A 26,857-nucleotide genomic window follows, 5' to 3' on the forward strand; every position below is an offset into this window, starting at 1 on the left:
TGATGAGAAATGTTCAGCCCTGGAGTAGAAAGGAAACATTGCCTGTTCTACCACATATTTTTCTACATTCTTCCTGGTCTGCATCTAACTAAATTACAATATTGGGTTGAGCAGCATTTGGGATTCAACAAGGCAAAGCAGAAACCAAGTGTGTGGGTGCTCCAATAACCCTTTTCTGCAATTCTTTAAAGAAGCTGCATCTTCTCTTAGGCAGAAAGTTTGGTTCAAGGTGTCAGTTTTACACGTATGTTCACCTCTGCTCCAAAGCACCTCCCCCCACCCCGACAAATTCAAAGTGAATATGCAGCCCTATAACAGAGGCAGTTTTAGGCTACCTATGGGTTCCACCTCTCCCTCGTGGCCTGGTGGAGGGTAGCAGAATGATGCTAAGACCTCCACAGTCCCCTTGTAGCCCTATGATTCTCTGTTCTGTACAACATCATCAGAAAAGGCAGGGCCCCCAGTTTTAGCCCATCATCCACAGTTTGGAAGAGAAGGAGTGCTCGTCTGTTTATTACATCTATTTCTATAGTCTACACACAGTTCTCAAGCTTCTAGAGTGGGTTACAATGATAAGCTGGATAAGATACCCTTAATCAAAGTGTAAGATCTACAATAATATTGGACTAATCCGTTTTAGTTACTCCCAGGGGTGGGATTCTACAGGTTCGCACCTATTTGCTAGAACTGGTTAACATTCTAAGCAGTTAGGAGAACCAGTTGTTAGGAGAAATTACTGGCCTAATCCTGTAAGGAAGGCAGGAAGGAAACATTCTGGTGTTGCTTACAGAAACTGCCTCTCTATTAACCCTTATTACATTCTTGGCAGGCCTAGACTTCCTGTCTCAGGAACTTCTCTGGAGTTTTTTTTTCTCCTCCTTTGCTGGTACTTTGCTTGTGTGGAGTATCAATTCAAAGTTACAATGGCACTGAAAAAAGTGACTTATGACCATTTTTCACACTTACGACTGTTGCAGCATCCCCACAGTCATGAGAGGCCAGGCGAGGAGATGCGTGCCTCAATGTAAGTGATATTGAGTTGGCCACACTCAGCCAATAACAACCACCAAGCCATGTCCACCCAGTCACATGACCACTAAAGCACGCCCACCAACTAAGCCATGCCCACAGAACCAGTTGTTAAAAATTTGAATCCCACCCCTGCTCTTAACCCTCTGAATTAAACATTTTAGGCTACCTGGAGGTTGCAGCAAATAAAAAACATGTTGTGGTTCTCTTGAACAAAGTTACAACCAAAAGAAATCTTATGAGTAAACATGCATAGAATTGGACTTCAAAACACAAGGAATATATATATTTTAATTGAGCCTAATGATTCCATTATTTTGCAGAGAATTAGTTCTGTTTTTATTGCCTGTTGAACATAATGAGCTTTGTATTCCCTTTTCTTTTAAGCTAGCACAGAACCAGACTGTTTATAAAACCCAGTTGATTTTGTTATTATTCAGAAATCTGCAATTCAAGCTTATTTTTATATTACTAAGAATAGTTCCATTTTAAGCTTAAAAAGTCCTTTTCTTCCTTCCTTCCTTCCTTCCTAATTATGCTGAATCATTGTTGCACAATAAAACAAATGAGCAATGTTGGAAAACAAGGCAGTTTCCAACCTGTCCTTGTGCAAACACATACTTCTGTACACTGAATTATCTCTTTATATCCCCAGAAGGGAACAACAATGTTCTATTCACACAGAGACACACATACAGAGAAATCTTTTTTGTCTGTGTATCAAATCAAGCAGCATCATTTCACCATTGTTATCCAAAACTCTAACTTGCAACAAGACAAAGCCAATGCGTCCATTATTGCAAAACAGAATTGAATCATCATTAGTCGGAGTCAATATGTTCTTTAAGCAATAGTAAAGTCCTTACTACTGCTAGAATAAACTGATTTCCTTACACCCAGCTGAAAGTGTGTAGGTCTCTGAAGAACTAATCAAGGAGAGAAGCAACCTAGAATTAAGGAGAAACTTCCTAACAGTGAGAATAATTAATCAGTGGAACGTCTTGCCTTCAGAAGTTGTGGATGCTCCATCACTGGAAGCTTTCAAGAATAGACTGGACAATAGTTTGTATTTGAGCAAGGGTTGGACTAGAAGACCTCCAAGGCTCCTTCCAACACTGTTATTCTATAATTCTGTAAAGAATATACAACACCCTTGTTCATCAGAATCAAAGTCAACAAACCAGGGCAAGTTTCATCAATCTTCTTCCCTGCAACTCCCATAGACTACCACACAGCATGGTGAAATTATTTGCGAAGACCACTGTAGAACAGCCATCAGCTTTGTACATTGGTGTATTTAAATAAGAACCCCTTTTCTAATGAAGTTTCATATACCAGCTGTCCAGGAGCTAAAACTGAACCAAATATGCCATCCAAGACACAACAAAAATGAAAGGACTCTTTTACACTCACATCTTATACCAGCAGTTTAACACATCTTAAATTAAGTCAACACATTCCATATTTTAATTATGCTCTGACTGTCCAAAAACCACAACTCTACATAAATCTGTGTTTTACAGGGTAGATCAGACATGTTCAAATATTTTTTTTAAAAAAAAGCTTTTGGCTTAGGACTGTGGGAACCCAATTTGAATTCCTATATCAAGACTGCCAGATATGTGTGGAACACAAGTTTCCATGGTTTAAATAGCAGCAAAACCCTCTCTTGCTCTTGCTGCTATTTTGGAGCCAGTTTCATTTCAGTAATTCGAATCAGGATGTTTTCCTCGATTGAACAGGAAGGTTGCAAATCATGATAATCTGAATGTAGAACACTGCAACCATCATAAAAGCAAGAAGTGTGATACCATGAACTTGGTTGGTGGTGCAACAGTCATAATTTTGAGGATGGATTGTAAGTCACTTTTTCCGAGTCTACTGTAACTTAGATCCATTGTTAAATGAACAGTTGTAAGCCGAGGATTACTAAAACAGGTAGTGGTGAGCTGGAGCAAGCTTGCACTGGCTCACAGGAATCTGATTATTAAATTTTCTGGAATTTTGCAAGCCGGTTGAGAGCAGAGCAGAAGCCAATGGGCAGTGGACTGATCAGCTCTTCCAAGGCTAGCAGCATTGTGGAACAGCAGCAATGGAGCCTGCAGAGATCGTGCTTAAACATGTATTAGTACACCGCTGGTACTTGGAAAAAACAGCAACTACACCTCTTACCAGGCATTAATTTTTCAAAACTAAATTGCAACAGATCATTGAATAAACAATGTTCTATTTCATTGCTCCATTTAACTGAGATCTTTCAGATGGTCCAAACTTCTCTAACCAAACCCTGTAGACACACTGAGGTAACAACTCACAAGTTCTCAGCCCATGAACCAAAACTGAGGAAGATTTAGCAGGAGATGCAGAGAAATGATATCCCTACCATATCAGACCTTGAGGGCCCTCCAAGAAACAGAAACAGGGGGTGGAAGTGTGTATAACAAGAATCTTGCAATTGTGGCTCATAGAAAATTAAACTTTTGAAGCAATCATCAAAGAGATAATGAAAAAGAAGCACATAAGTAAAGGCAGACTGGGGTTTTTTTCCTGAATCATGTATTGCATGCAATATATGAACCCTGTCAATCAATGCAAACAGTTTATTAATATTTTACTGAAAAATGCTCTGGTAAATCAAACTTCGGCTATCTTTATAAGATGTTGCTAAGCAACTTGCAGGATGGGTGAAAATTAGTTTTCATAGCAACCTTTCAGTCAAGGGAAATCAGAAAAGTTTATCAATTCAAAAGATATTTTTCACCCAACACTTACCCAAAAAACCCACTGTTCCAAAATGTGTCTTTGGTCTACCTTCTTCAAATAAAAGCAAAAGATATTCAGGAAAAAAAGGAGATGCAGAAAAAAGAAGAAAAAACTTTTCAATCGAAACACGGCACTTACCGTAATCACTGTCATAGAAGACTATAAATTTTTGCCATCTCAGTTCAGTGACAAGCTTCAGCATCACATCATTAAGCCGAACAGGTGGCCGGGCTGCTAAGGTGTATTCCTCTTCCTCTGGGCTAGGATTTAGATGGCATGCTGTCCGTGGAGAACCTCCTGTGTTGCGTTGAACAAAGAGGTGAGGGATGTGCATGGCATCTGTCAAAGACTGCAAGGCATTGGCGGAGGCACAACCAGTAGAAGTCACTAAGGCTAAAATCCCCAGGGTCATCAGGTCACAGGCTGGAAGAGAAGAAGGATAGGAAGAGGATCATCAATGAGGTGAAAAAGATAAAAATTGGTAGACAGATCACATCAAGCAACAAGGTGAACACACTGAGGCTTAGTGTGGTGGAATGTGGTCTGGATTCCTAAAGGAAGAGACTGCATTCCCAGCCACCAAGAGACAGCAAAGTTTAGATAGTTTGGTTGGGAGAAAGAGAGTTAAGATGGGGATTTCTGTCTATAAGTGAGGAATCATAAAGGAAACTACCTAGAATGTATTTCTTGATTTTGGGACCTTGACATCTAAAAGGACATTGGGTGATGCTTAAGAGCTGAAACAAGTTATGCATGTAACCTCTTGTTCAAAAATGCAATTTATATTGTGTTTTATATTAAGCAGTGAGAGTTTTAAATTGCATAACTCATGGTTTCTAGCCTGGTGCCTTAACCATCAAACCTATGTTACTATTGGTGAACTATCCAGTGCCATTTGGAGTCTGGCAGTGTCCAAATTGAATTAAACTTACAATTTACTATTAAACAATACTAAAAGGACAAAGTTTTATTAATTGGAGACCATATATCCCATCACATTTAAGCCTAAAATGTTATAAAGTCTACCATGAAGCCCACCAGTTTAGAGTTGTGATAGCTTGACAAACCCCCCACAGGATATGAATAAATCATAGTTGAAAGCCAGAAAGATTGAAAGCAAATGCTAGCTGGTTTAAATACTGGTCTTAAACGTATATTGGTGCAAATATGTTTTATCTCACGAAACAGCCAGATTCTTCCCTTGTCAGGCTTTGTCAGAAGCAATATTGATCGGGAAGATATCTGAAGCATGAAAAGTTAGAACCCAGAATTTTCTGGAGCTGCTAAATGCCAACCAAGATTACAACCAGCCCTTTAATTTTTTTCCTTTGTCCAAAAGAATAATTCCACTAAGAATATTACAATTCAAACCAAAATTTTCAAATTCATACATTTTCCCCATTTTTCTTCAAAGAGGGTTAGATTATGCAGCAAAAAAAAAAAAAAAAAAACTTTTTCCAGTCTCGTAGACCACTTTCAAAAAAAAAAAAAAAAAAAAGGAAAGGGAGCTATTCCTTCCTTAAAATATCAAAGCAGTTACTATATTTAATACCGGGTGGCATGGAAGAATAATTTTTAGAGACTGTACATAAAAAGACTTCTAGGAAATCTGACATTATGAATTCACATCACAAGACTTCATGAAGTATTATTTGTTATTGTTAATGAATCATTAATGTTTTAAGATGTTAGTGGATAAAATATTTGGAGGCCAATTAATAATGCAGTTCAGGATATTTAAAGACATTGTGCTGTCTTTCAGCAGCTGGAGAGAACATAAACATTAATCTCTTTACATTTTAGATTTTATATTTAGATTGTTGTATGCCTCTCAGAATCACTCACTTGTGAAATGGGGGGGGGCTTATATAAATTAGATAGCATAAATACATAAAATTAGCAAAAGTTTTTCACGATATCACATTGAAGCCTAATCAGAGATAAGCAGAGACCTGAATAATGATTTAAGTCAAATTTATATTTAACCAAGCCAAATAACACTACATCGATGTTTGAGGTATAAAAAATGCTCAGAAAAAAAATTAAACTTGAGTCCACTCAGAAGAAGTAACCAAAGAGGTGGTTTTTCTTTTAATTAGTACATTTGTGCAAGGAAGGAAGAAAAGTCCTTGATGGTCCTTCTCACACCTTCATCAGCTGCATTATTTAAATTTACTGATTTTAATATATATATAGAGAGAGATATGTTCTTCTTTTCACCCCAAGAAGATATCTCGAGTCTACAACATGAAAACACTACATTATCAAACAGGAAACTCAGGGTTAGGAACAGTTGTGATGTTCTCCTTGGTTAAAATATTACGTACCTAGCAAATTCAATATCAGAAGGGATGGATATAAAGATAATGGAGAGAAAACAAACGAACAAACAAACAAAAAATAACTAGGATCAGAATGAATGTAGATGGCTGTTTTGCCCAATGAGATTTTTCTATTCATCAATGGTATTAAAATAGAGCAGAGAGATAAACCTTTTTTTATATATTTTCATTTTAGCAACCACAGTTTCCCTCCTGTATCAAGTAACATAAGGATTTTAAGGGGATGTCATCAGGTTAATATTCTCCCACATATCTGGCATTTGGCTCAGGGATCAGCTAGGTAACAGAAATAGTTCTTTTAGCAGATCATGTTGTTCATAAGTTAAAACAGGCTGATAGCAGAAATAAACCTGCCATTTGACAAGTAGGGAATTTGAACTTAAAGTTGAAGAAAGTCCCTTCAAATTTGTGACTTTATAAAGGGTTAAAAATGAGATTTAGGAGTGGTGTAACAGTTTCTGGAAAGCCGAATAAAATAGCTGATAGAGAAAAAGTGAGTACAAACCGCTCTTGGAAAATATGTAAGAGCAAATATCTGGATCTTGCTGTGGATTTTGCTCCCGTTAAAAATCACTTGATTTCTCCCCAGATCTCTTTGCCTTTCTGCCTTACCCTCAATAGAAATCTGGTGTGTTGAGCATTTTAGCAAAGCAGCAAATTTTCTGGGAAACTGAAGGGAAATAATTCATTGCCTTCAAACATGTAAACTTAAGAGTCTGTATTTTATCAAATATGGATTGCACATGTCACAGCTATTTGCAAATGTATGCAAATGTTTAGGCACCTCATAGGTAGACCGGAAAGATTAACATAGAAAACCTAGAACTCTCTTTTATTGAGCCCCCACCCGGTTTCATGAAAGGGAAAAAAGTCTACTGTATATTAACAGTGTCTTGTAAGCTTGGTTGTGCTTTATTTTTTCTCCTTCTATCCTAGTGGATGTATTTCCCTGAGACACTTCCAAATCTTATCTTCTTCCCAGGGCCTTTAAGGTCCTTCTTTGTCATGTCAAGAGTTAGTACCACTTTATAATACCTTGGCAAGACTACACTTGGAATACTGCATGCAGATTTGGTCACCACAATATAAAGAAGATGTTGACACTCTAGAGTGCAGAGAAGAGCAACAAAAATGATTAAGGGCCTGAAGAATAAAATAAATGAAGAACGGTTGCAGGAATTGAATATGTCTAGCCTAATGAAAAGAAGAACTAGGGGTGAACATGATAAGAGGGTTCCCATATTTGAGGGGCTGCCACAAAGAACAGGGGGTCAAACTGTTCTCCAAAGCACCAGAAGGCAAAATAAGAAGCAACGGATGGAAACTAATTAAGGAGAGAAGCAACCTAGAACTAAGAAGGAATTTCCTTACAGTAAGAACAATTAATGCTTGCCTTCTGAAATTGTGGGCACTCCTTCACTGGTGGTTTTTAAGAACAGATTAGATAACCACTTGTCTGAAATGGTATAGGGTCTCCTGCTTTAGAAAGGGGTTGGACTAGAAGATTTGAATGGCTTACTTATTATTTTATCTTTTCTATTCACCTAGCTCCCTGGAAAGGCTCTACTGCTGGGAAAGACCGAAGGAAAGGAAGGAAGAGGGCAACCAGTGAAGTTACAGTGGCAATTGGTGCATCTTTGGGTAGGTCTGAAAGAACAGGTTAAGGATAGATCATCATAGATAAAATTTGATCTGTGCATTTTCTAGGAGTAACGTGTTGGCACATAATCAGTCACTTATTATTTATTTGCAATTGTCTTAGTAATGCCTGCTTGTCCGAAGTAACATCTTCCAAACATTTCTGTATCTCGCGTAAAGGCTTTGTATTCTTGCTTTTGGATTTTCTCCCTAAATGCTTTGCAGACTTTTTCTAACTCAGAAATATTCTTAGGTTTCTTTGCATGCTATGCACATAGAATTTCTCCACTGACCTCAGTCATCAAATATGTTTCTTCCCTCTAAATGCTTTACTTCATATTGACAGCTTCATTCCAGGCAAATTGGTTGAAGACCTCTAGAAGGTGTAAGACTTCTCGATCTTATCTACCTGAACCTGGAAAGTTTTTCCCTGTGTCTTTGTGAATGGAGATTTAGATTCCAAAAAGGTTATGAAGAAGATAAATCACTAGAATGCATGCCTTCCGGTTTATGTTGGTTAAAATAGTTTATCCATAATTCAGGACATGAGTATTTAAGACTGCAATCCATCATACATTCATTTTCTAGGTAATGAATATATTAACGTTGAGTAAATATGGATAGGATTATATTTCATGTCTCTTTTTCTAAACATATTTACATGAAATTAAATCCCACTAAAACCAACGCAGAGGATTATTAGATCAGGTTTCAGGTTTCTTTGGAACCATTGAAAGAACATTATGCCAGTGTATGCAGGGTTTAAATTGCTAATTTAAAAAAAAAAAACTTTAATTTCAATGAACTAAAGTCACTTCTGAAAATCTTAAGTAATATTCATGTATAATATGATTTGGCCCTTGGAAATTTCCCGGCGGGAATTAAATTTGCTGGATTTGAATGGACCTTGTGGTTCTTTTGGACACTTTCAGCATGCTGTGTTCATGGGATAGCAATGGTTAGCAGAAATGCCTCTGAGGAAGTATACTGAATGCAGTTAATTCAGAGCTCAGAAATTAAACAGGCCCAACAAAAAAGCTGGAGAAATAATCAAAATGGGAAGGTAGATTTGAGAGCAACAAGAATTGCATCTGAATTGAAGGGAACTTCCATGGAGTTCTGAACCAAATAATACTGTATATAACTGCGGTTATTGCAATTAGGGATAACTGAAACCTGCTACTTATTCTCAGTATGTGTGTGTTTGTGAATAATATACAAAGAAAAACACCCGGCATGTGAAGAACATCAGAATCCAACACAGCAAGATGCTGCTTCCTAACACAAGCCCTTTATTAGGACTCTGTGACTGACTGAGCTGAAGCTCTGCCAAGGCCTACAAAGCTGAACAAGACCAAGGAAGTCAAAGCTACACAGATTTCAATAATATTCATCTTTAATGCTCATCTGGGATAATTACAGACCTTTGGAAACTGCAAGAGGAATTTTCCTAGCCTCTTCTTGAGAGTTCCTTAAGTCAGAGTCCCTCTGAATACCCTAAGACGTGTTTTCCCAGATTTCCTCCCACTTAGGCTGAGTTGCTATTTACAAGAAACGGACAGACCCACTGCTATCTCATCTGTTCCTTCCCAGCCTCCCCATGACTCACAATCAGGATGTCAACTAAAAAGTTACTCCTTTGGTCTTTTTATCTGCCAGCAGAAGGAGGGGGGGAAACAGTGCATTCCTCAAGTGCCTAGATAATCGCCCTGGCAGCTCAAAGTTGTCAGAGTGTAAGAATATTACTGGAGAGCATGATTGATGACTCTTGGCTATGGATGTGTCCCATTGGAGAATATAAACCCAGGGGGTGGGTGAGTGTTGTATTTGTCAGGGTGCTGATGTTTTAGCAGCTGCCCAAGGAGTCTGAGGTCAAAAATCTATCTAATGCTCAGGAAAGAGCTAGAAGGAAAGAGTTAAATTCTCCAATAAACTACATTTTTTATTGAATGTACAAGGCACATTACTAAGGAGGAAGATCAGCTACTGAAGAATTTAGCAATCCATTAACAATATTTAAATTATGTGTTTCTCCTGCCCTTACATGAAACAGACCTCTATCCACTCCCCACTCTTTGATGTGGAAAGAACATGGACTGCGCATAGCAACTCTCTTGCCTGGTGACAAATTCTTTGCTTTCAGCCTTGCCAACTTCACTTGCACCAGGGAGGAAATAATACCGGGAATGCTTTTCTCTCCAGTCTTGGATATCAGAGAAATGTTTTAATGTAAAATCTATACTGTAACGTCCTTTCCAGATGTTGCAGGAAAGTCACTCTTAATTCCTGTGATTCAGGAATAAAACTATGACGGGGTCTACATGTGGGCATGAAAGCCAATTATGTGTTTCTGATAGGACCTGGAAAATTATAGAACATTTGTATGCCAAGGCTACGCTACACAATGTCTACACACATTATCCAGCAAATAGTTTTTACTGGCCTCGTGATGCTTCAAAATTGACTGCCAACTGAAGAAATCAAAATTCTCCTCACCACTCAGCATAGATTAGTGGTTTCTTGTAAAGGTGGGGAGGAAATATTTTTATGTAAACAACAATATAAATTCCATCCAAATGGTAATTGAGATTCCTGTGTAGGGTGCAGAAAGAGAATTACTATAATTTTAGCCGTACTTCAAATCCAAAGTCCTATCATTTCATGCCCGCATTTTCGAGGATGAAGAATAGGCCACGGCTCTTGCTACTGCCAACGGCAGGACTTTTGTATGGCCTCTCATCTCTCAAAACATAAAGCCTTTCAACCTTTTCAGCCCACAGATTCAATTGCCTAGCTGCATCGCTTGTTTGGCTTGAATGAATTTCCCACTTCTGTTCTGCTGCTCTGAGCAACCATTGGCAGACATGAATGGACATTGAAAACCCAAGAAAAGAAAAGACTCTCTTTTTCAGAGAGCCAAATCCCACTGTGACCCAGGGTAGAGATATTTGGAAATGCACACTTAAATGATGCAACCTCTAGATCGAGTTTCCCAAATCTTGGGAGTTTTCCACAGGGTGGAGTTCATCACATGGACCTTCCTAATCCTCCTAGCCATGACTGAAGACTCTGGAATCTGCATGTTTATACAGTCCCCAGATTTGCAGAGATGATTTAAATGCTGCCCAATTTCATATCTACCATCCTATCTAAAGCCATCTCAGGAGATTCATAGAAGAAGTTATTCCCTGCCAAGATGCATCTAGATATAATCTATCATGTCTCAATGTGTCATAATCTCTTCAAAATCAGGAATGGCTTTACTCAACAAACACATAGATCTGCCTTCTCCAAGCTAAGCCCTCCTTTTCTGCCCTCTGCACAGAAGTGGATTTGAAGCTGTACAGATGCAGATAGATAACTCAACAAGACGTCCATAACAAATTACATTTATTGGTTCATCAGGTATCCTCATAACTCACATTTGTGATGAAGTTCTTCTTTAATGACCAATCCTTTGTATATCTGCCTTGTAGTAAAAGATGGTTATCTCCTAACCCATCTCGTAGCAATAGAAAACAGATCCCATGAGTTAGAGAGTTCAGATAAAGAATGAGGAAAACTCCCCCAACCCATTGAGGGTCAAATTAGTGACCAATCAGGATTACAGATGTGGTCATGTGACATGGACTACATTTCCCAGAATACCTTTAACTACATTTACCATGATGCATTCCTTTAAGGGGACAGCTCATAATTCCTAATTAACTATCCAATTCCCATAGACTGGCTGGGACAGCACACTCCCCACCTGGAATTGTAAATTCCACTATTAAAGGAAAAGAAAAAATTAACTATAAACTAAGATAAGCATTAAACAGTAATACTAACTGAATAGCATATAACTATATAATTAAGATAAACAGTAAGCTGTATAACTAAGAGAAAAACAGTAAACATGAATAAAGCATGAAACAAAGCAAAGCATGCAAAGCTTGAGGTTCAATCTTCAAGTTCGGCCTTTCTCTGCAGCAGCACAAGGTCGGTGACCAGTCTGGTGTAAAACTTCTTGGTGAAAGTCTGCTGGTCACAGGAGGAGTCTAACGACCTCACTATCAGAACCTTGACTTTGCAGATTAGTCCATCAGAGCTGGGCAGGGTTTGATACACAAGTCCCATAGGCCACGTGTTGCGATGCACATCCTTGTCTTTCAGCAAGACAAGGTCTCCCTCTTCGAGTTTTGGTTCTTTGGTCTTCCATTTACGGCGGTCTTGTAGGGTAGGCAGGTACTCTTGCTTCCAACGGTTCCAAAAGGTGTTGGCAAGCTGTTGAACTTGTCTCCATTGTTGTCTGTACAAGTCCTTAGAATAAAAGTTCCCTAACGGCACAGGCCAATCACCCATCTTCTGAGTTAGCAAGGCAGCAGGACTGAGAATGGTCGGATTCTTAGGATCTGAAGAGACTGGAACTAAAGGTCGACCATTGATGGTGGCTGCGACTTCTGCCATAAGGGTAGATAAAGTCTCGTGTGTCAGTTTAGGTGCTTTCGCTAACATTGAATCAAGGATCCGACGAGCTATTCCAATCATGCGTTCCCACGCTCCTCCCATGTGAGATGCATGGGGAGAATTAAATATCCATGGGCATTTGTTGGCTTTAAGGTAGCCGTCGAGTGGGGAGTCAGGGCGAATACCATCTTCTATCTGTAGTTCTTTATAAGCGCCTACAAAGTTCATTCCACAGTCAGATCTGAATACCTTGACTGGGCCTCTGTGGGCTTGAAACCTTCTCAGGGCGTTGATGAAGCAAGAGGCGTCCATAGATTCGATGACTTTGATAAGGACCACCTGAATGCTGAGGCATGTGAAGAGTACTGCCCATCATTTGCTGTTAGCTTGACAGCCCCTGGTCCATCGGGCAGACATGGACCAAGGGCCAAATACATCGAGGCCTACATTGGTGAACGGTGGGTCAGAGCTCAGGCACTCGGGTGGTAGGTCAGCCATCATCTGGTGTAGAGTCTGGCCTCATTGCTTGCGATAATGGAAGCAAGACTGCAGAACAGTTGTAATACATCTTTTACTTTTCTGCCCTCTGCACAGAAGTGGATTTGAAGCTGTACAGATGCAGATAGATAACTCAACAAGACGTCCATAACAAATTACATTTATTGGTTCATCAGGTATCCTCATAACTCACATTTGTGATGAAGTTCTTCTTTAATGACCAATCCTTTGTATATCTGCCTTGTAGTAAAAGATGGTTATCTCCTAACCCATCTCGTAATGATAGAAAACAGCTCCCATGAGTTAGAGAGTTCAGACAAAGAATGAGGAAAACTTCCCCCAACCCCTCGAGGGTCAATTTAGTAACCAATCAGGATTACAGATGTGGTCACGTGAAATGGACTACATTTTCCAGGATACCTTTAACTACATTTACCATGATGCATTCCCTTAAGGGGACAGCTCATAATTCCTAATTAACTATCCAATTCCCATAGACTGGCTGGGACAGGACACTTCCAGTTATTTGGAACTGCAGATTCAAACACAGTTAGTTCCATCTTCATCTGAGACATTTCTTCACTAGCCAAAAACCCATGTCTGGATGCTGCATATCATGGAAAGTTAACAGCAGGGTCACATTTCAACAAGCTACCTTAGTATTTTCTACAGATTCTAGAAACATATAGACACACGTGTACAATCCTTAAGCACTTTTATGAACTGGGGTGTGTGAAATATTTCACTTTTTATATTTCAAGGAAGTTTCTCTTGAATGGGAACCTCAGCATTTGCTATCAAATGTTAAGAGCTGATTTAACCTCCTGTTTAAAAACCAAAAAGTGAGTGAGTTAAGCAGTATTTCTTAGGTAAAGAGCTTTAAAGTAACCAGCATATGGTGTTCCTCTAACAAACAGCCATATGGACAAAGAAAATATTTCAAATTTATTATTTAAAAAGACAAAAAGACAGTTGAGTTTCCCTGAGGAACGAAGGATATCTCTGGCCCAACCCACAATGACCATATGGGCAGGTCCTATAATGTAGAGTGACTTGAGGGACAGTTACTTCCTGTCAAATGCTACAGGAGGAATTTCATTTCATTTCCTTGCTTCTTCAAATTCCTGATTAAATCTGAATGCATGGTAAAATTCATTTTAGCACTTGTCAAAAAACATTAGCATGGCCTGCACTATTTACCTGCACTTGACACTTAGTTGCCACAGGAAAAAAAATGGTGTTCTTTGTGCCATCTGTCAGCCCTTCCCATGTGACATTTCCAAACCAAGCGGTATTTGTGAGAGAAGTTTGCAGCCACACAAGCCTTACAAACAATTGAAAAGCAATTTTGGAAATTTGGCTCAGAGCTCCACTTCATTTCACACCTTTTTACCTCAGTGACATTCATCCTTTATGCTCGAGCATAGATGGTTGGGCTTTCAAATGCAGAGTTCTGAAGTTCTCTGTTTCAGCTCTTGAAATGTTTAATCTTGCACAGGCAATTATAGTTTCAGACTTACACGTAGGGGGAAAAAAACATATGTTGGATAGTGGCCCAACATCGTGCTTAGGTATGAAGTATTCATACTGAGAAACCCATATGGTTTCATAAATCCTCCCTTTTCAGTGTATCTTTTTTTCTTTCCACAGAGATAAAACATAGCATTATCAATGTTAATTCTCCTGATTTACCATAATATGTCCCATATCTCTGATACCTGGCAGGGATGCTAGATATCCTATTTTATTTCATTAGGCTTAAATGACATATTACACCTTTTCCCTTAAGACCTCTTAAGTCTCTCTATTTTTATTTTAAATAATGATTTGTTAAAGTGACTTGTTAAAATGGTGTTTCAGCTGCTCAAAGTTCCTGTCTTTTTCCATATATAGAAATATGTTACCAATATGGTACCCAGAAGATCTAACATAGAGATTACCAATATAGTTCATCAGTCTGGAACCCACATTACGTATCTGATATTAGCACAATTGAGATAGTCCAGAAATAGTTCACAAGAAGAGTTCTCCACTCCTCTACTCGTTGTAGAATACCTTATGCCACCAAACTTGAAATTCTAGAACTAGAAAACCTTGAATTACGCCGTCTTCGGTCTGACTTAAGCATGGTATATAAAATCATACATTGCAATGTCCTACCTGTCAGTGAATACTTCAGCTTCAACCATAACAACACAAGAGCACACAATAGATACAAACTGAAAGTAAACCGCACCAAACTTGATTGCAGGAAATACGACTTCAGCAATAGAGTGGTCAATGTCTGGAATACTCTACCCGACTCTGTAGTTTCTTCCCCAAACCCCAAAAACTTTAACCTTAGACTGTCTACTATTGACCTCACCCCTTTCCTAAGAGGTCTGTAGGGGGCGTGCATAAGCGCACCAACGTGCCTACCGTCCCTGTCCTATTGTTTCTCTTATTCTTTTATTTTTCTTATATGTACCCATTTCATGTATTCACAACTATGTATACACTTATACTTATTATCTTGTAAACAATTGGCAAATCAAATAAATAAATAAAATAAATAAAATAGTGCCTGGAGATGGTATTTTACTGCCAGAGTCCATATATGATATACTGTATTGTGTTTCTCTTCATGCATTGAAAAAAATGTTCAGAATAAGACCAAACCTAGAATACTGCATCCAGTTTTGATCACTACGCTATAAAAAGATGTTGAGACTCTAGAAATAGTACAGAGAAGAGCAACCAGGATGATTTGGGGACTGGAGGCTAAAACATACAATGAATGGTTGCAGGAACTGGGCTTGGCTAGTCTAGTGAAGAGAAGGACCAGGGGAGACATGATAGCAGTATTCCAATATTTGAGGGGCTGCCACAGAGAGGTCAAGCTATTTTCTAAAGCACCTGAAGGCCAGACAAAGAATAATGGATGTAAATTGATCAAGGAGAGATTCAAAGTAAGGAGAAACTTTCTGACAGTGAGAACAATCAACCCATGGAACAGAAGTTGCCTTCAGAAGTTATGGGAGCTTCATCACTGGAATATTTCAAGAAGAGACTGGACTGCCATCTGTCAGAAATGATGTAGGTCTCCTGCTTGGGTGGGGGTTGGACTAGATGACCTACAAGATTCCTTCCAACTCTTTTAACCTGTAATCTGTAATCCTGCAATACTGCTATCTCTTGCAGAATTCAGGACAGGAAAAGATTTTTGAGATGAGATGTGAACTCTCACTAAGATTTAACGATCTTGTAGGATTTGGACCATTGTTTTTTATAACCAGCTTTGTTTGTGTTGAAAAAAAAAAAACTTTTGTTTTCAGCCGTAGCCTTAATAACTGCCTATCCATTGACTAGCTTTGTGGAGAGGAGAGCATGAAGGCGACAGATGGCTAGAGAGACACAGACAGGCGAATTACAAGAAACGTCGTTACCAGAACTGCACTACCAAAGCAAACATGTTGACTTGGCACCTTCATGTCACGCTTGATCACGAGCCTCTTATGAACTACATTCCTACATTTTTTTCTTCAGAGCAATTGCAAAAATGCAAGAGTTGTCCAAAGCCCAGGCCTTGAAATTCAAACTGTTTGTCATGCCTGTGTGTCTTCCATCCAGAAATAAGCACTGCCTCACAATTAAGGCTGTAGCTTTGCTACTGCTTTGAGGGGCGGGGGGAGTCAGAAAGATGCTAATCTTGCAGCAAACAAAGGGAAAGTCGAAATGTCAAACACGTCTTGCAAAATTAAAAGGTATATGGAAAGAAAAATCTAAATGGCTGTTTCTCTGGGTTTTAAACAGGTGAATAAAATGAATAAGTCCCCTTAATCAACTAAGGAAAGGAAACAACGTTTGGTGAAATAGCATGGAAACTTTCATTTCATTTACTGCAGTTGATTAATAAATGGCTCTTGTCCTTTGGCATTCCGAACACAATTCTTGAAGGTGCTCACTTACCAAAAGAGTCAGCTTCCATTGACATCTTGCACTCAATGCAGTGGTGCCACCAAGTGGTCAAGGGATGCATTGGACTGATGAAGAATCTCAAAAGAGAGGTGCACCAAACCCAGACTAGTGATTCAAGAAGCAATATTGTCCATGGTGCTATGAAATTCCTTTTTTAAACAGAAAGTAAACCCCAAAATGCAGAGGTCATTGTTTCCCAAAACAGCCAGAGTAACAAAACCATCCAAAGCTTCCTTCTCTGATTACCAACACATGGAACTTATAACACACAGTGCATTACAGGGGCTTCTTCCATCATTCTCTTCTACGAGGAGAGGCCATTCCTTCTACCTGGTTCTTCTTGTTTTCTCCACCAATTACACAGGTTAATTACAAGGTCTTTACAAGACAGGACTTCAGTCCATGCACTATTTTCAATCCAACATAAGTTAGATACCGAACATCTTCATGACCTTCAAACTTCAGACCAAAAAAACAAACGGGAAAGAGAGATTGCATGGCTTGGAGGTGAGGAACCAGTTTTCCTCCAAGTGATCCCAAAATGCCACTTGTCTCACACCAAGCAGTCAATAATAAAAGATGCTGGCAGTTGTAACTTAGCTCTGTGGCCACAGAGCTTTGAGACCCTTGAGAATTTAAAGGAAGCACAACCAAGAGGGAATGTGATTTCAAGACCAAGCCTGTAGCCCATCATTAAAGCCCATGTCCATGTCTTTTGCAGGCAAATGATTAATGAGACAAAGTAGACCATCAACCTCCTAAAATGATTAAGTCTAAAGAAAAGAAGACCAGAGGGGAACATGGCAACAGTAAAATGAAAAAAAAGAATCTATCTTTCAAGTCTAGTCCAGTGAAAAGGACAACCAGAAGTGACATGATAGCAGTTTTCCAATATTTGAGGGTCTTCCACAAAGAAGAGGGAGGGTCAAGCTATTCTCCAAAGCACCTGAAGGCAGGACAAGAAGCAACGGATGGAAACTAAACAAGAAGAAGACCAACCTAAAACTAAGGATAAGTTTCCTAACAGTGAGAAAAATTAATCTGTGGTGCTCCATCGCTGGAGGTTTTTAAGAAGAGATTGGACAACCATTGGTATAAGGACTCCTCCTGGTGCAAGAGGGTGGACTAGAAGGCCTCCAAGGTCCCTTCCAAAGCTGTAATTTCTGTTATTCAACAGAATGTGGACCACATCTGAGGCCTTTGTTTGTTTGTTTTGGTGTCACTAGAACTCCTATCTGTGAGAGACTCTGGGAAAACTGAATGAATTGAATACGTACTTCAATAAATGAAATTCCAACCAGCTGTTGAGCGAGAGTGCTTCAAAGAGGCCCCCACTTTCATTAGCTCCCTATTTTTGAGCCTCAGAAATTCCTCTTACACGTTTTGAGACTACTGTCAAGTTGGATAAAACGGAGCAAAATAAGGAAACAAGAATCACATGGATATCTTTAATGCTAGTTGGGGATAAACACAGAACCTTGAAAACTGTAAGAGGAATTTTCCAGCCTTATCCAAGGTAAAACTGTTGCTGTTTTTTTCTTAAGAGCTAACAACAAAAATCCTTCTGAAAGCTTCTAATGTATAAAAAGATCCTGCTCCTCTCCGCCAATAATGCCATTAATGCATTAGTTTTCTAACACCATTTTTTAAAAAAGAGTACAATACCTAGAAGTTATAAAAAAGTGTTTCTTCCTCATTTAGAAGGTGGCAGATTTCAGTTAAACAGAAGAACAAATCTCAGTTGCAACAGCAATTTGACAGAGCAGCTAATGATTTAAGAGAGGTTTGGTTCTCCCTCACTGGATGACTTTAAGTAGAGACTTTAACTCAGACTGCCGGCTTTGTTCTAATTCAGTTTTTTTCCTGCAATGAATAGAATATTAAGCATGTCCCAATGTATTGATTGTACTTAATTACTACAAAATAAAGAATTCTCCATACTGCATATACCTGGAGATGGACTGATATGTCATGGCAAGCAACTTGGTACTTCATCATTTGTGGCATCCTTTGAATTAGCTGCAGTGTGAAGCTGCCCACACTTCGATCAGACAGATGCTAATTAAGAAATGCCACACACACTCACACATGGTTTGCGGAACCCTTAGAGGTTTTGACCCCTAATCAAAAATACAATAATCTACTCAAGGCAGAATTAACTGAGTTAGGAGATCACAAGGAACAATGTCAGGAAAAGAAACATAGAATCATGGAGCTGGAAGACACCTTGGAGGTCTTCTAGTCCAACCCCTGCCCAAGGCCATTTCTGGAGAAATGGCTGTCCAATCTGTTCTTGCAAACCTCCACAGATGGAACACCCACAACTCCAGGAGTCAAGCAAAAACTATTTTTTTCTACTGGTAGAACTAACATTATTATGTCTAATAACCGCTGGAGCCTTCCTGACACCTGCCTAGTTCACTTTTTAGGATTCGGGATTCTTCTTAACCAGCTTTCTGTTTCTGAGAATTGCCAAGAGGCCTCAAGCATTGGTTCCCTATCCTGTCCCCTTGAACTGGGCCATTCTGCCCATGAAAGGCAGACCTTAAGAAATCTATCTTTCCAGCCTCCTAAGGGAGGAGAGTCCTAGAAGATACCTCAACAGTGTCAGGCGGGACCTATGTTCTTGAGGGGGTCAGGCAGAATCTAGCATCAAATCTCTGGTAGCATAGAAGGATCCTTTTAGGAACCCTCAGGAGCCCATAAAGCCAATTAAATCTGATGCCAAAGTTCCTTCTTCTGAAGTGCTCAGTTTGCAAATTTAAAAGAACCTGACTTGAAATTATAGACCTAGAAAACCTAGAACTACGCTGCCTTCGTTCAGATCTAAGTATAATACATAAAATTATCTATTGCAATGTCCTACCTGTTAATGAATACTTAGCTTCAACCATAACAATACAAGAGCACACAATAGATACAAACTCAAGGTTAACCGCACCAAACTTGATTGCAGGAAATATGACTTCAGCAACAGACTGGTCAATGTCTGGAATACTCTACCTGACTCTGTGGTTTCTTCCCCAAACCTCAAAAACTTCAACCTTAGACTGTCTACTATTTACCTCACTCCTTTCCTAAGAGGTGGCGTGCATAAGCGCACCAACGTGCCTACCATCCCTGTCCTATTGATTCTTTTTATTTTTCTTATATGTATCCATTTCATGTATTCATAACTCTGTTTATACTTATACCTATTATCTTGTAAGCGATTGATAAATAAAAATAAATAAATAAAAATAAATAAATAAAAAAGCTAGAAAATCCACACTAATTATACTAGAATTAATAAAAGAATAGCTAAAGAGCAGTCTCTACCACTCAAGGTCAACTCAGCCACCTGAACACTATACTCTGATCCAGCTGCAACTTCTAGAGTAGGTACAAAGGTATCCTACATAAAGTGCATTACAGATAATCCTCAACTTACAACCATTTGTTCAACAATATTTCAAAGTTACGACAGCCCGAGAAAAAATGACTGACAATCTATATTCTATACTTATGACCACCTCTGTGCTCACCTGATCACACCTCAGGCTTTAGCAACCAAAAATCACCACCCATTTCAGAGCAATGGGGCGGATAAGATAGCATAGTTGAGATGATCAATCTTCTTTGAGAGATTCTGCAGATTCGATATACTTGCATTTTCTCAAAGGAAGTCATTCTTCAGGGCAACCAAGGATGATTCTGTCCCTAACATTGGATAGGAATCATACTGAAATGGCTTAAAATAACTGGCTTCTTCCAAAAGCATCTGTAACAGCATTGATCCTGCTTTGGTAACACCTTATCTCCCAAGGATTATTTAAACCTATTATCATAAATTTTTAGATCCAGAAAGTCTTGTTCCATGACTACACAGCAAGTACCATCTCTTTTTTAAGGCTGGTGGTCTTAATGGAGAGATTTATTCACCAGTCCCTGGATCTACCTAGTTCATCCTAGTTGACTAGTTTAAATAAATTAACATGGGCAAAAAAACAAGAGATTATGTGCTATGATGAATGACCAGGTGTCTTCTTCCCAACCTCAGTCTTTGATTTAATTAGAATGTATACAAAATGCAAAAAGCACAGAGTAATTTTATTCTTTAAATCCCTCACCAATTTCTCCAACAGGCAATTGTACAAAGTTTTGTAACAAATTTTCCTAATATTTTTTTTTTATGTAAAAATGTTTTTACAGAAGAGAAAAGGATGGCATGTGTTCGCTTGTCATTATCTTAGCAATTTTCATTCAACAAAACTTTTCCATGCCATGGCAAGTCCATTTTGACAGATTGTTCCAATCTGTTGCTACCAGATTTTTTAAACACCAATTGTAATTAATGTGAATGTTATGAGGGTGTTGGGATTCCATTCCTCGCCAGCTTTGATTTGCAGAAGTGGTACAAACTGGGCAAGTTAAATTCCTAGAGTGACTGTCACCTGTACAATTCTATATTAATGTTCCACCTGGATTGACAGCATTTATCTCTATAAGCCACTTGAAACTAACCTTTAGTTAATGAATGTTTGGCTTTCAAGCTAGTAGATGTACAGTATAAACAGAAAGTCCAGAAGCCAGGGTTGATTAGAGTTTTTTTAAAAATAAAACAGATACCAGAAAATCTTTAGTTATAGCATAGAGCCAGCAACTGCTAACTATAACTTCCGTGCCATATAATTAACAGCCCCAGATTGTTTTCTACCTGTTGGTTCCAATAGAGGGAGATTTGGTGGAAAGTACACTGTGCATTGCTACGACAAGGGAACTGCCTGTGTGGGCTCTTTGATGCTCTCTGGGCTTGATTGTTTTCTTGCAGAAGTTTTGCAGATGTGCAGCACTGATGATGTTATCTAGTTGGGTAATGAAATATCTGCAAGAAAACTATCAAGTGCAGAGAGCACCAAGCTTCTCCTGGAAGCCGTTCGGATCATCCAGTGTGTGGGAGGTGCTTCAGTCTGCGTCGTTGTAGGCTGAGCTTAATTACTGAGGATTGCTCCGCCCTTCACCACGTGGCTGCCTTGCAATCCCCAGTTTACGCTCAGCCTTCGTCAGATTAGGCTGTGTATCTCCCACTCTTTGGCCGATTCAAGCAGATTCCTTATTATTCAGGTTTGCCCTTTATTTCCTGGTTCTCCCTTAGCCTCTGCGCAATTGGGGTGGCTGTAGAGGGGAGCGCGTTTCTTCGCCCCAGGGGGATAGAGAGGCGGTTTTCGCGCTCCGGCGCCAATCCTCCCCCTTGCAATTCGGCTCCTTGCCTGCCGCCTGTTTCGCGCCGCTCTCATAGCGGCTCTATCGATCGCGCTGATAAGCGCAGCTGGTGTTCCCCCCACCAAAACGCCGATCGCCCCAGCAAGGGGCGAAAATTACTTGGCTGCCTCGCTCGGCTCCTAGGTGGTGCCGGAGAGGCTTATGTAGCGCTCTGAGCGGCCCAGGATTAAAGAGTAGGTGGCGGCCGCCATTTTGGGCGCCGCCGCGTGTATAACGGGCGTCATTCTAATAGGCCTCGTTGGGCTGCGAAGGGGCTAGCTCCTGTTGTAGGCCTGCCAGCCTATGAGAGCTACTGCAGATTCAATTTAATTGGCTATCTTGTTGGCTTTCCGCAGCATGCTCAGAGCAGAAAATCGCAGCCTATCCCTCCCGGTTTGTGCCTGGGAGCTCCAGCTGCCAGAGGCCCCACTCCAGCCTCAGGCGTTTATTTGGCCAATTGGAGATTTTTAGCATTATATCTGAGGTCACTCCCTCCTGGGAGCACTGAACAGATCCCTGTTCATTTCTTGTATATGAAAAATAAATAATAATAATAATAATAATAATAATAATAATAATAATAATAATAATCATAATCATAATAATCATAATCATAATCATAATAATTAATAATAATAATAATAATAATAATAATAATAATAATAATAATAATAATAATAATAATGAAATATTATATAGAGATATACATATATATCTATTGGTACATGGCAATAACGCATTACCAACACTGATTGGATTACATATACAGTGCTTATAAGCAGGTATATATATTTATATTAATTATAACTATAATAATATTGTAGAACTTACATATCTAAATTCCAAAAGGGGGTGCGGGCCAGCTGAAAGGACACCCGGCCTTTGTTGTAGGCCGAACCCATGGCGAGCCAACCGCCTTAAATTGGAGCTATAGTCCTTTCTTCTATAATGGCAGATGACAATTCCACTAGAGGCCCTTCGTTGAAGGCCAGATCTCAGTCCTACCACCTGCGCAGACAGGCTAAGGAAGCCTCTAAGGAAACTTCCAAGGCTTCTCAGAGAGACGCCCTAAGGCGCCATAGGGCACTGGAGAAAGAATTTGACAGGTGATCTAGAGAGGCACAACCAGTGCCCCCAGCCCCCTTCCTTCTACCTCCAGACACCCCCCCTCCTCCAGATTCCTCTTCCCTCTCCAGGCGCAGCTTACAGGGACTCCAGGTGCCCGAACCAATGACCAGACGAACGCTCGAAGCCACTTTCACGCCCACGGCCGCTGGCCTGCGCCAGGAGGAGGCCGCCTATGTCGAGATTCCTGCGCACATGCAAGCATGGATGGAACAGGCTATGCGCCAGGGGATAGCAGAGGGCCTTTAACAGATGTCCAGGTCCGGTCCCCCCTCGATGGCGCCCGAACACGACTCGCCATCAGTCAGGTCCTTGCCTAGATTGGACCCCACTCATGGTCAGGTACCTTTATAGGGGGACAGCCCCCTCCCAGAAGGGGAAATAGAGAAGGCTATAGAGGACTTGGTTCGGTTCGGGAAGGAGGAAGATCTTGAATGGGGGTCCATACACCAAGGGGTATGGATAGACCCGATGGAAGGGGACATGTCCGAGGACGAGGGCCTCACTCCTGATCAACCCACCTTGTGGGTTTGTTCAAGCCACACATGTTTAAATCCCGGATATTTAAGGCCAAGGGCATTTCTGGCCTATCTGTTCAGTCCTCCTCACTCTCCCCCCTCCGGCAGAGGGACAAGAGGACGCCGTTTTTAGGCAACCCGTGGTGGAGGCGGAAGTTATTCCGGTCCCACCCATATTTCACGACCTAGTCTCAGACCAGTGGACTCTATAAGAGCTCCCCCTGCTCCACCCAGTCAGGACAAGAGGTTCTTAACCTCGATTCGAGCTTCTGCAACTTGCTTAACACCCCCGAGGTAGTCGAACCCATCGTTGGCTTAGTATCCTCGTCCTCCCCCAGTGATCCCTTGGAGGCTCTAAAACCCGAGGACAAGAGGTCCGAACTGCCGTTGAGTAGGGCTCATCAGGCTGACACCTGGGCTATCAGATCGGCCACGGCCGCTTCCTTTTTCACCAGGCCCTCGATCCGGTGGCTCTGCCAACTGAAACAGCATGTTCCCCCCTCTAACACTAGGGCACATCAGGACATCGCAAGTTAACGGCCGCAGCAGAATTCTTGGCCGACGCCACCTACCATGCAGTTAAGTTTCCCGCCCGAGCAATAACCTCTCACGTTACAGCTCGCCGCCTGCTCCAGCTCAAGCACGGGCAGGCGGACATAAAACACAACGTTAAGCTGGCCACTGTCCCCATTATGGGGGACAGACTATTTGGCACCGCCCTTGGGCCATTGCTATCCAAAACCCGAAACAAGAAAAAATTTCTTCCCCCCATTTTTTTCGGAGGTCAGAGTCAAGAACCCCTCAAGCCTTTTGGAGAGGTTCCTCCCGACCCTCCTACCAGTCCCCTTTCCAGCCCAGGTATCTGAGACCCCCCTCCTTCCGGCCACTTCAGCCCCTGGATCAAGCCGATCCAGATGACAGGAACAGGAGGGGCGGCAGCTACAGACGGCCCTTCAGGGGTCCCGGAGGGAAGCCTTCCAGCGTACCAGATAGGCCCTGTTCCTCCCTTCCCATCGGCGGATGCCTCAGGCATTTCGCTGACCTATGGGACCCCTCCACTTCTGATACCTGGGCCCGTGACACCATCAGACTTGGTTTCGCGCTTGAATTCCAGCGCGTCCCCCCCCTGACTTCTTTATGGCATCTCCCCCTTCGAGGGATCCCACCAAACGCAACTTAATGGATTCAGCCATTCAGCATCTCCTCAACGTACAGGCCATTCAACCCGTCCCAACATCCCAGCGGGGGAAGTGGTTTTACTCCCACCTCTTCGTGATCCCCAATCCTCAGGGGGATGGAGGGCTATTCTAGACCTGAAACACCTGAACCGTTACCTGATCTACCGCAGGTTCAAGATGCACCCTACAGTCCATTCTACGGGGCATCAGGCAGGGGGACCGGCTAGCCTCTATAGATCTTTCAGAGGCGTATCTTCACATCCCAATCCGGCCCTCCCATTCCAAATTCCTCAGATTCTGCTACAACCACCGCCTCTTACAATATGTGGCTCTCCCCTTGGGTTGGCCTCTGCCCCGAGGACCTTCACTAGGGTCCTCGCGGCTCTGGCGGTCCACCTCAGGAACCTCCCGGTTCGTCTCCATTGTTACCTGGATGACATTCTCATCCTGTTCCACTCCAGACTCCAAGCAGAGAAGGATGTCAGAGCTAACCTCTCTGCCCTCCAAGACCATGGGTTCCTGGTAAACTGGCAAAAGAGCCGACTGTTACCATCTACACGGATCACCCACTTGGGGTCCGTCATTGACTCAGTTCGAGGAAAGGTTTCCCTTCCTCGGAAACATTCCTTAACATTCAGGAAACCGTCAAACACACCAGACGTTCAGGAAGGGTGACACTTTTGGAATTGTCTAAGATACTAGGTAAAATGGTCTCATGTATTTCCTTTGTTCCCTGGGCCCGGTTACACACTAGGTCCCTACAGTGGTTCCTGCTCCCGTTCCAACGGTCCGGCAAGAGTAATTCAAAGACCACGGTCAAGGTGCCTCCAAAGGTCCTCAAGTCTCTCCTCTGGTGGACCAGTCCCGCCATCTACAAGGGACATGGCTTCAAGGAGCCCCAGCGCCTCACCCTCACCACAGATGCCAGCCTGTCCAGAGGGGGCGCTCACATCCACTCGCTCTCGCAACAGGGCAGATGGTCTCAGGTAGGACGGGCATGCAATATAAACTGGTTGGAACGCCACACCATCCACCTGGCCCTGCGCAACTCCTCCCTCAGGAACGCGGGCGGCATGTCCTCATACTCACGGCCATCATCACCGCCAAGGCCCTTGTCAACTGACAAGGGGGCACCCAGTCCATCCGTTTGATGAGAGAGGCCGAGCGCCTATTCCGTTGGGCGGAGCGCAATCTCCTCTCTCTCAAAGTCGAGCACATCTCAGGGGTCTTAAACACCCTAGCTGACTGGTCAAGCAGGACCATGGTGGACCAGGCCAAATGGCGCCTCCACCCATCACTGGTCAGGGAAGCGACCAAGCTTTTCGGTCTCCCGTTAGTGGGCCTCTTCGCATCCCCCCTCAACACACAACTCCCCAGGTTCTTTCTCGAGGTACCTCTCCCACGGGGCTGAGAACTACAACGCCCTCTGTTGCCCCTGGCCCTTAGGGTTTCTATATGCATTCCCTCCCTTAGCCCTGGTCCCCAGAGTTATCCAGTAGCTCATCTCCGAGAAAGCAGAGCTGATTCTGGTGGCACTCTACTGGCCCAGGCGCCCATGGTTCGCGGACCTCCACAACCTATTGGTGGCCCCTCCCTGGAAAATCCCTCCAATCAGGATATCCCTTTCTCAGGGTCCCCTCCAGCACCCGGATCCTCAGTGGCTCCTGTTAGCAGTTTGGAGGTTGAGCAGGAGCGTCTAAGAAAGGAGCAGTTTCTGACCACGTTATCGATACTATACTAGCCGCCAGGCGGCCCTCCACAACCCGGATATACAATGCCACTTGGAATAGTTCTTGCAAGTGGTGCCAGGGTTTCCAGGTCAACCCGCTTTCACCCTCCATCGCTCAAGTGTTGACATTCCTCCAAGAGGGTCTGAGGAAAGGTCTTCTCCGAACTCCCTGAGGCATCGGGTCGCAGCCCTTTCAACTGTCATTGTGTTGACAATCTGGGGTCCTTTTCCCTCCACCCTCGCATTAGGGCATTCCTCAGGGGAGCCACTAACTTTGTCCCCCAACGGTTCACAGATACCCTACCTGGGACCTCAATAAGGTCCTGGTGGCCCTTATTAAACACCCCTTGAGCCTCTCAGGGAATCCTCTCTCCAGTTCCTAACATACAT

General features: G+C 41.8%; 1 protein-coding gene across 6 annotated transcripts in view; it reads right to left on the reverse strand.

Moving 5' to 3' along the window:
- GRID1 (glutamate ionotropic receptor delta type subunit 1) overlaps positions 1-26,857 on the reverse strand; it is a 654,467-nt gene that overhangs the window by 318,254 nt on the left and 309,356 nt on the right. For all 6 annotated transcript variants that reach the window (XM_087963843.1, XM_087963842.1, XM_026674217.2 and 3 more), the window contains exon 3: positions 3,931-4,215. In XM_087963843.1, the coding sequence (XP_087819969.1) occupies positions 3,931-4,215 (285 nt within the window). The remainder of the gene's footprint in view (positions 1-3,930; positions 4,216-26,857) is intronic.

The sequence above is a fragment of the Notechis scutatus genome, chromosome 4, assembly GCF_049901735.1.
Source record: "Notechis scutatus isolate UNSWTSFEM ecotype Mainland chromosome 4, rNotScu1.2, whole genome shotgun sequence".
In the NCBI taxonomy this organism is placed as follows: domain Eukaryota; kingdom Metazoa; phylum Chordata; class Lepidosauria; order Squamata; family Elapidae; genus Notechis; species Notechis scutatus.